We start from the raw sequence: 16,259 nt of genomic DNA on the forward strand, positions 1-16,259 counted from the left end.
TCCATTTAGCCGGTTGATTTGTCCATCAGGCGGAGGTAGAACCGTGTATTGGACCTATGAGATGGACACCAAGATGTTTGCTATCGGCTGGATATCTGTCAGTTTCATCTCCAAAGGTACTTATCCGCTTCGCCCTGGTGCGGTAGCCTCGAGGTTGGCATAGAATTTCCCTTCCAAATCCACCGGGTACCTACAGCTGTTGACCCTCATGCCGGAAATTTAGTGACACACAGCTCAGCTCGATGAAACCTCAGTCTGGAGCTTGGCCTTAAACTGCCTGATTAGATCACCAACCTGTCCAGATGTGAGACGCCGCCAGACTGCAATCTACAGACATTCCGAAGGAAGCCTCGCGAGACCGCAGCCAGTTGCGTTCCACTTGCCTTCGAGCAGGTCTCTTCACAAGCCTCCTCTCTTGAGCTGCTTCCACGCCTCGCCCTGCAGATCACCCATTGCCCTCCGAGACCGCTTGCAAGTTGACGAGAAGCTCCTGATCGACTGGGACGCCGTCGAAGGCCCAAACCAACGTGGTTAGACTCTTGGCTGCTCGCTGGCTTATATCCCGACGCTAGCCGTCCGTGCCCTAATTACCACGACAAGCCAGAGACGGATTTATGCCTGGGTAGAAGAGATGGCAAAGCTAGCACAAAAGAGTCTCCGGAAGAAGCACATGGTTCCAGACTCCTCCAACGAGCAATCTGCAACAAAACAATTCCATTCATTACCTGCTGGCATCACTAACATACACGATCGTCAGACCGTACAACGAGAAGAGGTGGATGTGTTTGAGGAGCGGAACTGTTGAGGTGCGAATCGTCCAGATTGAATGCAATAATCCAAGCTTCTCCAACAATTCAAGTTCCAACCGCATCAATCCTTCGTATACAAAAAGCACAATTGATCGTAAATGGTCGTGGGTATTTCGTGATGCGCCCAAAGATACCACCGCTAAACGCTTGCTTGCACCAAAAAAAAGCACAACCTCCGCCCCCAAATGCATGCGTCGTGTCAACCAGGAGCCATGGAGCAACAAAGGCAGAGAATACATGTATCAGAAGAAGAAAGAGTCGTCATGGGTATCTCTCAATGCAGGCCGTCAAGACTCAATGATCAGAAGCGCTGCGCCTCGAACGTCTACCTCCGCTCGGAGGGTCGTGTCGAATTCGAAAGGTCGTTTCGTCCAAGGAACATCTTCCCTATTCCTATTAAGAAGTCGTCGTCGTCATCTCCCATCGGGTACCGTTCGCCCTGTTCATCGGGCAGCATTATCCCCACTTGTAGCCACAGCTACCAGAGCTTCCAGTCGATTCATTCCTCCCCCAGTTCCGTTGCGATCACCAAACGATGTTGTATTGTGGTGACCTCTTTGTTCGATGTATGGAGCGGGGGCAAGACAAACCTGGCCGAGGATCAGTTTCTATTCAAAGGGGGACAAAGCTCAAACATAAAAACCATGGTTGACTCACATTCTGATGTGTCTCCGGAGGCATTGGCCCGTGCTGTGGTTCCATGTATCCACTACTGGGCATGATCATGGGGTGCACTTCAACCGCCGTCATGCCGGGTGTAGGAATACCATCACTGCTGCTGGAGTCTTCCGGCGACGTCCGTGTCGGCGTAGGTCCACCGTACCATGCTTGTCGTTTTGTTCTTTGGCCTGACGACTGTCCCTCCAGTGCTTCGCGCGTCATTTGCTGATGCTGTTGAGCCGTCATCATGGACGGCGGCGGAGGTCCCATGTCGACGTGCCTCGGCGGCTCGTTGAATCGCATACCCACACTCTGGATCTCATTGATGGTCTGCTGACCCCATGACCCCGCTCCGTGATGTCGGTCCGTGTGTTCGTCAAGCTCCGGGTACTGGCTGGGACGATGGCCTTCCCACGAAACATGACCTTGGCGTGTCCGAGAATCTTGGCTCGCAGCCGACGAGGACTGGTTCGCATCGATCTGCATAGGACTCGGCTGGCGGCGCGGGGGGGTGTAGGAGCGGTGTTGGACATGATCAAAACTTTCAATTCCTGGCAGTCGAGGGGCTTGTGCGGCGGCGGCCGTGGCATGTTGAGCATGTGCAGGTTGAGGGGCGTCCGGAGTCTGCGAATATGTCAGCCCGCTTGTAGCAGGACGTCCATAGTTGAAATTGCCAGCCGGGTAAGTTGATGCATGCCACGTCCGCCTGCGCCAGTCTTCCCCAGGTGGAACAGGTTGGCCGCCGATAGAAAATGTTGCAGAAGTCGGACTAGCAAATACACTTGAATTCGATGATGCGTGGGAGCTTGGTGGGCCCATCTGGTTCAGATAGCCAACAGGGTACCCGGGCGGATATTGATTCTGGTACGGATTCGGCCCTGATGGCACAGACAGGCGACGGGAATGCGGCCTCGAGCCAAAAAAGCCGCCCAAGCGGGCATTACTCGACACTGGTGAAGCCATCGAGGACAAGAAGCCCGGGCTACCAGGTGTCGCCGAGAAGTTGGCAGAGGTGGGCGTACTCAGACCACCGGGAGAATTGGGATTGTACCCACGGTACTGAGCGGGGGGTGTATGAGGTGGCTCGATCCCCAGTCCTCTCACGTTGTCGTTGGCCATAAGCAGAGGCGGCGGCCGTCGTTTCCCATCGGTGACTATGCTATAGTTGGACGAGGTCGAGCCAATACTCGAGGCCGATAGGTTTCGGCTGTGGCCACGGCTGTGACTTCCAGTGCTGCCGGCGGTGCCTGTTCGTGGGCGACCTGTTGGTCTAACACGATCGGTACGGATTTGCCGCTGAAATCGAGTCCCGGTGGCAGCAAGGGAGTCGGTGGGGATCTCCTCGTTGACATGCACTGTCTGAGCATGTTGGCGTAGGTTGTCCAAGCGGGAGAATCTGCGGTTGCAGTGACATTGGAACGGGCGTTCGCCCGTGTGTTTTCTGATATGACGAGCCAGATGCTCGCTTCGAGTGAAACTGAGGTTACAGGGCGGGTAGCCAGTGCAGAAGAATCTCTGGCCCTTCTTCTTCCTCGCCGAAAGGTCCACCTCACCTGGCTCGAGTTCGTTGTCCGAGCCAGGCTGGCCGGTGTCATCATCGTCCATATCCATGGCGCTCGACAACGCCTCGCCGCCATCTCTTCTCATTGTAGACTCGTCTCGTTCTTCATCGCCATGATCGATCTGGGTCCCCTGACTCGATGGCCGGGAGGCCGTCGAAGCGCCTGGTCGGGACTGGAAAGCATGGTCTTGGACCGCAACTTTGGCGTCGTCCATGGCTGTCGACGCATACCGATCCGGCCGCGGGGTGGTCGGTGACTCCAAGTCGTCTCTCTTGTCCTTGGGCGGCAAATTGTCGCTCAGAACGAGGCTGGAGATGGCTGCCATAGTGGGGTTGTGAAATGAGGCAAGGCCAGTGCGAGGGTCAGGCACTCGAGAGGCTGCGGCTCTACGCCACACAATGATTGCACATCCGGAGCGGCCGTGGTTTCACAATGAGGCTGCGGCGTGGTGTCGCTGAAATTGAATTTTACGGTGATTAGAGGAGGGTGTCGGGCTGGAGGACTCGATAGACAACGCCGCAGTGGAAGGTGGCGATGTAACGGACACTCTCGGAGGGGCTGGGGAACGGTGACAAGGCCTAAGGTTTTCCGGGCGCGAAGAAGGGTTCAGGTCAAGGATGTGGTTGCGAAAGCGAACAATCCATATGATCGACGTGTAGCCCGAAGGGAGGGGTGGTAGGAGGGGGGAGGGAAGAAGCAAAGCGATGAAGCAGCTAGCGAGAGATCTCAGAGAGACTTGAGAGTCGACAGATGCGGTTGATCGCAGACGCAGGACTCGGGAGGTAATGAAGCGGGAGGAGGGTTATTGTTGGCGGCGAGGCATGCCCCTGGTGTGAATGGTGGAGTCGGTGCTAAGTAAAGTTAAGTAAAGCAGGGCTTCGACGGTGGGCTCCAGGCGGGTGGCAGATGACGAGCCTTAAGGGCACCATGGGTGGGTCTAGCGGGCGTCAGAAAGGCCGCCCAGTGGGAGGGACACTGGGCAACGAGGGACAGGATTCGGTGAGGATGGGAAGGGGGTGCTGGGATTTAGTCAGCAGTGGTTTGCCACGATGTACCGAGTAGGTCGATACGAGAAATAGGTGACGATGGATGATGCAGGCGTTTGGCTGATGGGTTCGATGGGGTTGTGTGGTGACGGTTGATGGCCTACAGGCGATGGTTGATGGTCTAGAGGCGATGGGATGGATGGTTGATGAATCATGCGAAGAAAAGGCAATGAGTTGCATGTGCAGTGTGCAGTGTGCAGTTGCCGTGCCGTGCAGCAGCAGCAGCAGCGCATTGACCCAAGACTTTCTTTGCGAGTTGTGCAGTGTGCAGGCCCGTTAAGCCGATTGTGCCGTCATCATCATCCCTCATCCCACACGCTGTGCCACCTTGGACGGAGTTGCTTGGATGGTTCCTGTGCGTGGTGCCTGTCTAGGTAGTGAGCTAGGCTCACCTGGGGGGCACCTGTTGAAATGCGAGGGGCAGGAGTGATTGGCGGGGCAAGGCTGATGGTTAAGCTAGAAGCAGCCATGCCTCCAGGTGGTTAACTGCTGGGTGGTTGGGCCTGGTGGGCTGGTGGGCTGGGCGCCACTGGCTGAGTTTTTAACGAAAGAGGATATTTCAGGGCACAGCCCACCAGCGCCGCTCCGAAGTACTGCGTCGTAGGCTGTAACTCGTGCCTATTACTTTACCGCAGTTCAACACCCGTTGTTGATGTGCATGATTAGTCCGGCGTCAATCAACTCCCAGCATCCCTGCGAGATCAACATCGTGGCCACTGAGCTTCGCCAGGGAAATCTTAAAAGGCCTCTTCCTCCACATCTTTCGACAACTCGTCGCTCGTTAGCAACCCTCCTTCAAGGGCCACACTTTACCCGAACGAGGCCAGGACTTATCCATCCAGACTTGCCCTTTGCTCATGCACTGGCCAACCGACCGACTGACCGACTGCCCCTCGCCTCCTGCTTGCGGCTTTATGACAAAAAATGAACCCGTGGGACAAGTCCCCCAGGATCGAGGTTTGGTTCCTGAACTTTTATGCTTTTCTTACCACCCTCCCTGCGACTCTCCTGTAATCCCACACAGCTCAGCCTTTCTGTGATCGAATCACCTTGTCGTCATGCAGGAGCCTAACAGCGAGACCGAGCCTGTCATCCCGGTCTTACATTTCGTGTATCTCTTCGCCTGACTCACCTGTTGTTGCGCGTACGAGGTACAGGACCCCTCTGCACGCGGAATACCCCGCCCAATCCGTGGCCCGCCACTCTCTCGAGCCCCCGAGATTGTGTTCATAGGCACTTTTCTGACAGCATTTCGTCCTCGCTGACCGCATACCGGCCGCAGGATGCCCCCGGGTCTGTCGGCTTGAATGGTCCAATAGAACGTGCGATGTTTGGCCCTAGGCTCGTTCAGCTCTCTCATCTGTCAGGTACATGATACGTGGAGAGTGGACATCACTGACTCTAACAGGCCACGGCTGGGCTTGCAGGAAACTCCCTCAACTCGGTCCAGGAACAGGCACAGGCGCCAGGTACGCCGAGTTCCAGGATCCATGCCCCAGTCCAGTCCCTCATCCTTTGCTCCGGATACCCGTAACACACGTATCAGATGACTTGTTATGCCTCTCCTGGTGTCTAGAATCATACACACTTTGATATTTTCACCCAACCTGCCTGAGAGTATTGCCTCAGCCGGCAAGAAATGGCATGTGATAGAAATCATAGTTTGTGCACTAACCCCACAGGTTGGACACCTGGAGGCGCCCGCATGCTCCCTAGCGTCCTGTGATTAGGACTGGCCCTCTCTACACGAGGGATGTCTTCGGACGGAGAGATTCGGACAGAGAGACTCAATTAGTATTCATACATAGACCCTCACGAGCCTCAACTTCCCCCCGCCGGGAAATGGCGATAACGATAACAAACACAGTCTAGTACCGATATGGCTAACCTCAGCCTTGCACCTGGCAAGAAAACAACTCTTCTTCATGGTTGACACCTCTGACCACGTCGACATTCTTCGCCAAGTTCCAAAGTTCCAAAGAAGAGCCTCATCTATCCACCGCAAGGCGAGCCTTTGAGTGGAGTATGAGAGGGGAGGATTAGGCCTCTACTTCGCCTGGGGTCTGAGTGTGGACATGGCTACAACGACGAGCCGAGCAGAATCGGGCAATGCCACGTCGACCTATATCGACATTGACGCCCTCACCTCGGACGACTTCTCACCTTACACACATGCAAATACCCTCATCCTTGCTACCAACAACTCGTCTGATCCAACCATCGATCTCACGACACCTCTGTCCCGCGTCCTTTTCGACCTGCAAGAGATCGATTCACATATTCACACTCTGACCGCCCGCTCGGCCCTCGACATCCTGACATACACCGCCACCCAGAATGCCGCTGCTCAACGAATTCTCACTAGAATAGAGGATGAACGGGCACGTCTCAACGCTGGCTACGAACGGCTAGAGAAGGAAGTCCTAGTCCGGCATCAGAAAGCGGTGGATGCAAAAACCACGGCGCAACGGAGCTGGGACGTCCTGCGTTTGGGGAGGGGTGTGCAGCGCATTCTCAACCTGGCAAGGCAATTCGAAGTGATCCTCGCGGAATCCGGACTCGGAGGAGGTGCGAGAGCTGGCAAGGAGGACCACGGTGCACTCGTGCGTGCATCCCTTTCAATTCTTGGGTTTCGCGATGTCATCACTGGAAAGGACGGTGCTGACTTGGCTCGGGTTAACCTTGTGAAAACTCTGCGTGGGAGAGTCTTCGAAGATGGTGAAGCGCGGATCCTCGACTTTGCACGGCGCGTCGTCCGGGAATTTTCCATGAGCACGCTGTCCTCTGGCCCCGGGGTGGGAGTTTCGACAACCTCTAGCCCCACGTATCGAGAAGTCGAGGACAGCCGTGCGCGGTCCACGAGCGCAGTACACATTCTCTATCTCCTCTCCCCGGCACCGAGGATAGATGGAGAGAAGATGAAGAAGAAGGACTTTGAGCCCGAATACCTACTTCGTGCGTTGCAGGGCTATTTGCAGACGGCTATCACGTCCAGTTCTGCATCGATCGGGAGAGCTCTGGGGCAATTACCGATGTTAGAGCGTGCTTTGCTTGAAACGAGTGCACGGTGTCAAAACATTGTGGCTCTTGAAGCAATGCTGCGCGGTATCTCTGCTCCCGACCACCCACTACTTCAAGGTGACAACCTGGACGACAAGAAAGTCACCAACGAGGACGACGAGGACGACTCGGATGAGGATGAAGAAGAAGAAGTCATGGAGACCGCCCAAACCACTACTCCTTCTGACAATTTTCTCTCGTTGCTCCTCAGTGCCCTCGACACAGCCTCACTTCCCTCATATTTCTGGCGCTCACTGGCGTCCTCGCTATCCGTCCGTGTCCAAGAGATCCTGAACAGAGGAGGTGTTTCTGCACGCACGCTACGGAGTCAACGCGACACTGTGCGACAGGAGATCCGCGAATGTGTCCTCCGAGGCTCGAAGCTTTCGAGGACTGTGCTGGCGGGTGATCCCAAAGCAATGTCGACGGCAAAGGGCGAGCAAGTGGTTGAAAATTGGGAACGGGAGGCGGCGGTGATGGTTGGGAGCGTTGTGGGATTGCTAGGGCGGTAGAAAACCGAGGCGTCTGTCACAGCAGATGCCTTTGATGCTGCCCAACACGAGTGAAGATGTTTAATTCAGAACGCCCTTCCCACCATGGAACAGCATCAGAGGTGATTTCCTGACATCCACGCTATGCAATTCTCTCGGTTTATGGTACAATTGCAGCCCTGCCTGTACATTTCTCTTCATCGTCATAGGTCGAATTGGTGGCCCTTCTCTTAATGATAAGCACGATCAACTCTCTCGAGCCACCAGAGTCCCAACTTTGATATGAGATGCCCGTGGGCGCCTGGTGACCGTGGCATGCTCGCAAACATGTTGCAACCCCGGTCGAAGCTGTATATACACCCAACATATCCGTCTGTTCCCTCAACCAAACCATGACTTGCCTCTTCTCTCGGATTTTGCCTTTGCAGCCGCCTCGGCATCTTCCTTGGCAATCTGCTCTAACGTGCGATCTCGCTTGTAGTCGACGACTCTCTTCTCCTTGAAATATTTGATCTGGAATCACAAAGCAAAGCCACCGATTAGTCTTTGATGGTGATCGCCGGATGCAGCTTTGCTTTGCGGACTTGCCACAGGATGGGGGATGGGACACTCAATCAGGGTTTATACTCACCCAGCTTCTCGCACAGTCCTTCTCGTACGCAGCCACCTCTGTCGGGCAGACCTTCCGGGCCTTCTCATCCTCCTTGACGGCGTCCAAGATGTCATGCCGGTCCAGGCACTGGAAGAAAATGTCGCGGGACTCGTAGCACTGTTCGCGAGAGGTGCGGTCGGGGGCCACGTAGCCGCCGTCTTTGGATCGCGGCGGAAGGTTCGATGACTGCGGGAGAGAGGGATTCGAGGAGGCAGAGCCGCCCAGCCAGGTCGGGAGACCCCAGGCCATAGTTTCTCGGAAATGGAGGATGTGAAGGAGGAAAGGCGCAGGAGACTGGGAGGGCGACAGGGATCCTTCAGAGGTCGAATTCGAGAGGGTACAAGGGCGACTGCTTTTATGTGCCTTCCTGAAGCTGTATTTGCGCAGGTTGTGTCTAAATGTCCCTCACCCTCATGAGATCTCAATAGCGTTGGACAATTTAATTGCCCTTCAGTTCTCCAAAAATGGACGGTAGATGGGTTATGTAATCAACTACCCCAGACCTGCACGTGATCGTCATGCATCGTCATCTTTTCGGGGTTTCGTTGCGTCTCCTTCGACTCCCATTTATTTATTTCAGACACCTTTCAACAAACCGCGACCATCATGCCTAACGATCTAGGGCACTCCCCAGCTTCGTGGCGATGCTAATGTCGGCACTCCTAATCCACCCGTCCACCGGCTTCTCGAGTTAAAAAATAAAATAAACGAGGAGTGACTGACTGCTCATGCCCCCTCGACGGCGCAAACCTCCCCGCGCAGGCGCCCTGACCGAACTGCCGCCTCTAAAGATCGTCCGCTCCATCCTCCTCCTGCAACTCTCGTACTACACCACGGCGTTTGTGCTGATACTGTTCACGACCTTAGTCCTGGGCCAGCGATTCTCCTTGAACTTGATCTTTGATTGGAATAGCGTGCGTGGGGACACGACCGTCGGCTGGACCGTCGGCTTCTTATGGGTTGTTGATGGGTTTATAACGTACGTGCTTCCCTCCCCTTTAGAACGTTGGATGGTGTTTTGAACTAACAGTCCTCCGAAAGAGTAATACCAATCCTCCTCCTCATCACCCGCTCGAAACTTGTGCCTGATTTCGCCTTGACGATCCACTTCATCCACCTCCTCATCACCTCTTTCTACACGGGCGCCGTGCCGACGAATCTCTTATGGTGGGGTCTGGAAGCCTCCAGCGCGGTGTTGATGATTATTTGCGGCGTTTGGGCTTGTCGGTATCGCGAAATGCAACCTATTTCTTTCGGAACTCCGGCGCCTAGGAAAGTGACTGATACAGCCAATGGATCGGCCGAGGTGGCCGTCGTTGATGACCATATACGAGGCAGCCCGGGCAGGGGCATGAGGAATGACGCCGGTTCAAGCTATGAGATGGTGACTGTGAGAGGAGACCACAATGTATAATTGAACAGAGACATATGAAGCAACTTCTTTCAACCTCGATTGAGCGATGATTGCACCGCCTCCACCCCTTTTATGCGTTCGCAGTACAGCAGTATCTTGTGGCAGAAGTGCATTGTTCTAGCCTATTTGAGCTTCGACAAAGGGCAATCGGAAGTTATGTTGACCGAAAGGATTGGACTGAAGAAGCCTTCGAAGGCTGGCCGGAGAGAAAGCATCCTGGCCTTTCCACCAGAACCCTGAGAGACCGTGGACTAACGAGTTGAAATATTGACAGAGGAATGCCCTCTCCGGAGATTCGAACGGCGGTGTCTAATCTTTGGTACCATGGCTCGCTAGGACGTGGAAGATTGGGAACACGACCTGGGCGAAAGGACTATGAGCCAGACTGGGAGGATTGGAGTCCCATTCGTCCTGCTATCAGCATTATCTGACTTCACGTCTTCGATTCGATATTCTTCGGTTGACAACCTTCTGGCTTCGACATTCGTGCCCTCTTCCACCCTATGAGGCGGCTGTTCCAGTATATCCATGGAAGTCGGCCCCTTCTTCCTTCAATATCTCGGCCAACTCGAACATTTGGAAACTGTCCTCCATACTCCTCTGTGTGGGTTCCCATCCGAGCTCCCTCAACCTGATCGCTCGACTCCGACTATTCAGCCCGACAACTGCAGCGGAATACTCCCCGAAGAGGTCACCCCACATGTCCTCCGGAATGGTCTTTGGCGTTGGATCCTTGATTTTGCCAGCCTTGTGGAGGCCCTCGCCGATCATCTCTGCGACTTCACGCCATGAAGCCTCCCGACCATTTTCGCAGAAAAAGTACGGGTTGTCAAGAAACTCCTGGGCCGGTGCATGTTCCATGTGATGCAGCAAGGTCACATACGCCTGCGCCAGGTCAAGCACGTGAATTTGTGATTCGACCGCCAAACCTTTCCCCAGGTGTCCCGCAAAACCGTGCTTTATGGCGAACCGGGTGAGGGTCGGGATCTGGATCGTCAATCGTCGGTGCTGCGGGTTATACCCGTAGATCAACGGTGGAATCATGATGGCGATCTTGGCCTTGTCGCCGATGTCTTTCTGGTATTTCAGGATGGTCAGGTCGATCTGACGGTGCGGCGCGTCGTCCGGGACAGAATCTATTTCGGCGCGGTTGTTGTCGTGGTAGACCTTGTCGCCCTTGAACTCGCCACGCGCGTTGTCGTCCAAGACACTAGTGCCGGACGTGTGGATGTATATGGTGGACTTCCCCTGCTCTGCACGCTCCGCCACGGCCTGGCAGACGGCCTCGGCGCTGGGCTTGTGGTCGGCGGTTGCCGTGTGGAAGATGATATCGTTCTGAAGGGCCTGGGTTTTGATGACGGTGGTGTCGTTCAGGTCTCCCACCACGGCTTTCGCTCCGCAGAACTGGATCTGTTGCCCATGGGACGCGCGTCGGACCAATCCAGTCACATTGTAGCCTTCTCGAACCAGGTGGTCGAGGACGTTCCAGCCGATGAAGCCTGGGCCGACGATGAGGACATTCTTGCCCGCCGCCGACATGATGAAGATGACACGGGTTTGTTTGTTGCTTTCAGATTTCAATAGATCATGAAGACTGGGTAATTAGTCCCTGGGGTTCTCAACTGAGTACAGATGAATGACTTAAGGGTCAATCAATCAATTGCAACAACTGAACAAAACAATTCTATGTAGCCGGCTGGGAAATCCCTCACCCAATACTCACTCACTCATATTATTAATGTTTGGTTGTCTTGTATCTCTTCTCCCCTTTTCTCCAAATGACGTCAATCACGATGGAAATGACTTCAGGTTGAGATCGTCGAGGTTGGGGAAAGGCAGCAATTCAATCAATGGAATTATCACTCGAAGGGAAAAAAAAGAGAGAGCCTCCTGCCAGCTAGGTCGGGGGCTGATCTGATCGATCAATCAATCAATCAACCAGTTAGAGTCATATGTAAATGAATGTGGGAGCGCATGCATGCTACACATGTAATCGGGAAGACAGAGAAGCACGAGGAAGAAGGCTGCCAATAGTAATATGCATGTATGTATGTATGTGGCAAGGCAAGGCAAGGCTCCGGCAGAAGAGGAGACTGATGATTGTAAGGGTAAGCAGGCACGGTCTGTCTGTCTGTCTGTCTGTCTCTTCCTAGGTGTACCGGCCCGTTGCCGTTGTCGTTGCCGTTGTCGCATGATGTGCCTGTCCAGGCTCTTTGCTTTGTATATCTGCCTCTTGTGCATACATATATAGATATATATATGTACACGGCAGGACTAAATGCCATACCGCTTGCTGACGACGACGGCTGTTGGCTTCACATCTCAAGAGGAGTCAGTCCCGTCGCTCGCGCTTCGGGTGGGTTGGCAGCGAGCTCCCCGGGTCTGTCTGTCTGTCTATCGACTTGTCACGCCGATGCGTGTATGTTGTGTGTGTGTGTGTGTGTGTGTGTGTGTGTCGCATCGAGGTTTCGCTGGTGAGAAAGACATGACACGACTCACATACATCTCTCATTCCATCGTCGTCGATCAGCTGGTGTGGTGGTGGCTCAGAGCCCAAGGGTATTTGTTCTCTCATGGAGGTGCTGGATGGCTACATGGCCACAGGAGATGGGCCGAATCATGCCATGCCATGCCGTGTCGGTGCAGGTACTCAACTGCGTCTCGACCGTCATTCTCTGCTCTGAGGAGATGGCCGCCGTCTCCAGGAAGGCATCTGGTTTAGACTGGAGGAGGAGGACGAGGAGGTACGACGAAATCGGCGTGGAGGTGTAGGTAGAGGTAGTCAGTGTCCTACGCCGGTAGCATCAGGTCTATCAGAATCCAGACGGCTGGCTGGCTGGCTCAATGTCAATTGGTTCATGGTCTTCATCCATGTACATGGCAAGAACGCAGACCGATGACGAAAACGCTTCTGGTTGTTGCGGCTGCATATACTGTTTTTGCAGAAATCAAGATATCGGTCTATTTATCTACCTGGGTGAGAAGACCACGACGAAGAAGAAGAAGAAAGTGAACCACCCTATTTGACAATCAAAGAGCCCCGAAGAACCGTCAGACGTAGACATAACATACATTCGACCATCTAGAAGCAGCATCAGGGCAGACCAATAGCTTCACTATATAAACTCTCTGATTAAAGCCCGTTATATTGGCGCTGGGAAGGGACATGATAGTTCTGCTCGAGGATCCGATAAGATAGCAGCAGCAGCAGCAGCAGCAGCAGCAGCAGCCAGAAGCCCCTGTGTCTACCCTCAACGACCGAGAGCAGGCTTGTCGCTCCCCGTGCGTATGCCTTACTCCTGCTGTCATCCGGAATGTTCTCGCTCGCACTCACTTGTGCCACCACCCTCGGGGAGGGACATGTAGAGTCACCGTGACCGGTCGCAGGGGATAACGGACTGGCACTTATCGTCGTACAGCAGAACCCGTGTCCACCGGACCACCAACAGACGGCCTAATCTCGTCTACCCAGTAGTGAATCCTGATGTCGACTCAACCGCAGCAGCAGATTTTGATGTGATGACATCCTCGAAGCGTGTTCTCCTCACAAGGTATATGTATGAACTAAGGACTTAGCGATGTGATGAGTCCAGGCCCCTTGCTCCCCCCGGCGACTCCTGGGCTTGATCGAAGCGGCCTTTGACCCTGGCATGTGAAAGGTAGTTGCGGCGTCTTGGGTTGGCAGGGGCGTTCAGCTGCGTCCTGAACGAGGCAATGTTCTGCTAGCAATCGAAGGTGCGTCGCTTGCAAAAGCTTCTCGTACACACTGGCCGATGTAAAGTGTTTCACTACCTCTGTGGTCTCAGACCATATGCGCCGCAGAACCATTGGCGGGCGAGGCGAAGCGGGTCGGGAAACCGCCTGCTTGGGGGCACGACAAGGGTATGCAAACCACTGCATACCTGGTCGGGTGTAATCAACGACGGACTCGAATAGGTGTTGGGCTCGAGCAGCAGGTGTAGGGGCAGATCCATCCCCGGATGATAGACAATGCATCCCCAGGGCGTTGAATTAGCTTGATCGTTTCCACAGGCAGAGTGTTTCCCCACTGCTCTTTTGGGATGGCGTTGAGCTCGGTAATGATAGCCAGCGCGAAATGCGGGACCGTTGTAATCCTTCAACAGTAAAACGGAGCTCGGTACAATCGGGAGGTTCTTCAAGGATAGCACAGCCCATCGTCCGTCCTCCTAGCTCCAAAGTCACCAGCATGGCCGGAATCCCACCTTCAATGACATGGGGTGAAGGACGGCTGTGTTTCGAAGATCAATGAGCGGGCACCAAAAGCGGCTCGAAGATGTGATGGCACGTTCGGCAAAGGTCTAAACAAGCCTGCCTTATTCCACGAAGGGAAAGGTGGCCTAAGCTTTTTTTCTTTTTGCAAATCCTGCCACAACTAGCAGTACCGGCGTGAAGTCAAAAGCTGAAAGAGGAGACAGAGGACTCGTTGTCTGAGAAGAACATGGGGGTATCGATTCGTGAAGTGACAAGGAACAAAATATGCAAATGCCAGGAACCCAGGCCAAATGGCTCCCACTCTACCCGAAACCTGGAAAGCCTGCAAAAGGATTTCCTCCAGGAAAACCTCCGCCACCGGTCGAGAATTTGAACTGCCTCTGTCCACCGCCGCCGCCGCCAGGGGATCCTTGTTGGAAGAAAAACTGCTGGCCTCCTGCACCGAATGGGCTGCCTTGAAAAGGGTTGCCTCCCTGGTTGGCCATGGGATCATTGGGGTCGTCTCCATTGTCGAATTTAGCCTTCAATTCGGGGTCACTGAGGACTTCGTAGGCCTCATTGATCGATGTCATTTTCTTCTCCGCTTCCTCTTTGGATATCCCTCTCGCAGCGGCCTTGTCCGGGTGGTACAACTTGGTCGCGGTGCGGTAGGCCTTCTTTATGGTGGCTTCGTCAGCGTCGCGAGACACGCCCAAGACCTTGTAATAGTCCTTGGTTTTACTACGCTTCAGAGCAACTTGCGCTTCGTGCAATTTGGAATTGATCGTCCCTTGAGCGTCTGGGTGGTTGTCCCGTGCCGTGTTGAGGGTCGAAATTGCGGCGTCGAAATTTTCGGCGTCCATGTGTTTCTGCGCTTGGTACAACAGCCCATGAAGAGAGTTGGGTCTCAGAGTCAGCACTTCGGAGCAGTACTTGCCGGCCTTGTTCATGTTGTTCAGCGACATGAATGCTTCGCAGGTCTTCTCCAGCATGTTGGTGTAGAGATCCGAGGGCGCTTTTGCATGGATAATTCCCTGTGCACGGTGAGACTCGATGTGAGACTTGAGTTGCGCGAGGAGTCCAGGCTCGTCGTCGGTGCCCTTCCCCACCAGCACCTTGCTCCCAGAGTTGAATTGTCGTTTGTCGAAAAGAGCCTGAACCTGGTCGACTTGCTTCAAAATACTCTTCTCCTCCCGGAAGAGAGACTTGCAGGGCTTCGAGTCCGGATCCGAATGCAAACATTTCTTGATCTGGTCCATGCCCAGCTTTGTATCCCCCAGACTGTAGAATAACATGGCCGAAATTTGTAGGTGTGGTTCCACTAGACCTGGATGGATTTGGAGGACATGTTGGAGATCGCTGATGCCCTCTTGTACCTCACCACGCTCAAATCGACATCGAGCCCGTAATTGGCGCAATGACAAGGCCGTACCTGCTGTCATGATGGCAATACCTGCCTGGTTGATACACGTTTCCCAATCTTGCTTCTTCTCCGCTTCGACTGCGAGATATGCTGCACCCTCTGCCTCTTCGAGTTGGGCCAGGTCTGCCGCTCCTCGGTTTCCCAACGCCACATAATCTTCCCGTGCCGCAGCCCAGTCTGCATTCTTCGCCCTGATCTTCGCCCTCTGCAACAACGCCCCTTCAAACCCAGGTTTTATTTTTAACACATTATCGAAATCAGCACCTGCCTGCGCGTTCCTTCCTAAGGACAAATAGGTGATTCCTCGTTGGTAAAGTGTGAGGTAATCGGTCGAGTCCTTGGAGACGGCGGCATCGAAGTATGCGAGAGCCTCACTGTTGGCTCCTCGGGCACGTGCAGCTTTCCCTGACGCGATTAAAGAAGAAAGCGGAGCGTCAGACGGTATGTCGACGGCATCGACGTTACCGAAAGACGAGAGGTAGAGCCCGAGAAGAGCAGCGAGGAGGCCGAGTCGTTGCAACGTAAGAATCATTGTAGCATAGTGTGAGGGCAGCTGGTGTACAGGGCAAAGGAGAAAGTGAGCGGGTCTAAGGCCAAAAGAACGGAAACAGAGCAGATTGACAAAGAGATGTGAAATGAATGAGTGAAGGTGTTGCTGCGAATGTCCCTACCAATCTGTCCTCTTACAACCGTCGTAGATTCTCAAAGAATCCGCAGCCACATTCCACATTCGCCTCAGCCACAGTCGCTCGTGATTGGATGACCGCGCCTCAGCCGCTTCTAGCCATCTTTGCGGTGGTGGCTGCAATGTTGATTTCGATATTCGAACCTTGGGATATGGATGGGTTGGTTGCACTGATCCGATCCAAAAGACACCCACTGCTTTCTCCAACGTATCATTCCAGTATAGTATTGGCATTCATTCTGGCC

General features: G+C 54.1%; 6 protein-coding genes across 6 annotated transcripts; 2 read left to right on the top strand and 4 right to left on the bottom strand.

Annotated features, from left to right (window-relative positions):
* Positions 1-1,252: 1,252 nt before the first annotated feature.
* On the bottom strand, positions 1,253-3,356 carry AYL99_06235 (biofilm and cell wall regulator 1; the record flags this gene model as incomplete). The annotated part of the gene is made up of 2 exons (XM_018837745.1): positions 1,253-1,399; positions 1,467-3,356. 2 exons carry the CDS (start codon positions 3,354-3,356, stop codon positions 1,253-1,255), a joined length of 2,037 nt encoding a protein of 678 aa, XP_018692305.1.
* A 2,796-nt stretch (positions 3,357-6,152) lies between these two features.
* AYL99_06236 (hypothetical protein) lies at positions 6,153-7,649 on the top strand (the record flags this gene model as incomplete). The annotated part of the gene is made up of 1 exon (XM_018837746.1): positions 6,153-7,649. One exon carries the CDS (start codon positions 6,153-6,155, stop codon positions 7,647-7,649), a length of 1,497 nt encoding a protein of 498 aa, XP_018692306.1.
* Positions 7,650-8,009: 360 nt separating this feature from the next.
* AYL99_06237 (hypothetical protein) lies at positions 8,010-8,529 on the bottom strand (the record flags this gene model as incomplete). Its single annotated transcript, XM_018837747.1, has 2 exons — positions 8,010-8,141; positions 8,260-8,529. 2 exons carry the CDS (start codon positions 8,527-8,529, stop codon positions 8,010-8,012), a joined length of 402 nt encoding a protein of 133 aa, XP_018692307.1.
* Positions 8,530-9,008: 479 nt separating this feature from the next.
* AYL99_06238 (hypothetical protein) lies at positions 9,009-9,694 on the top strand (the record flags this gene model as incomplete). Its single annotated transcript, XM_018837748.1, has 2 exons — positions 9,009-9,259; positions 9,322-9,694. 2 exons carry the CDS (start codon positions 9,009-9,011, stop codon positions 9,692-9,694), a joined length of 624 nt encoding a protein of 207 aa, XP_018692308.1.
* Positions 9,695-10,195: 501 nt separating this feature from the next.
* Positions 10,196-11,233, bottom strand: AYL99_06239 (hypothetical protein; the record flags this gene model as incomplete). The annotated part of the gene is made up of 1 exon (XM_018837749.1): positions 10,196-11,233. One exon carries the CDS (start codon positions 11,231-11,233, stop codon positions 10,196-10,198), a length of 1,038 nt encoding a protein of 345 aa, XP_018692309.1.
* A 2,996-nt stretch (positions 11,234-14,229) lies between these two features.
* Positions 14,230-15,861, bottom strand: AYL99_06240 (hypothetical protein; the record flags this gene model as incomplete). The annotated part of the gene is made up of 1 exon (XM_018837750.1): positions 14,230-15,861. One exon carries the CDS (start codon positions 15,859-15,861, stop codon positions 14,230-14,232), a length of 1,632 nt encoding a protein of 543 aa, XP_018692310.1.
* Positions 15,862-16,259: the final 398 nt, after the last annotated feature.

The sequence above is a fragment of the Fonsecaea erecta genome (assembly GCF_001651985.1).
Source record: "Fonsecaea erecta strain CBS 125763 chromosome Unknown Scaff5, whole genome shotgun sequence".
Taxonomy (NCBI): Eukaryota; Fungi; Ascomycota; class Eurotiomycetes; order Chaetothyriales; family Herpotrichiellaceae; genus Fonsecaea; species Fonsecaea erecta.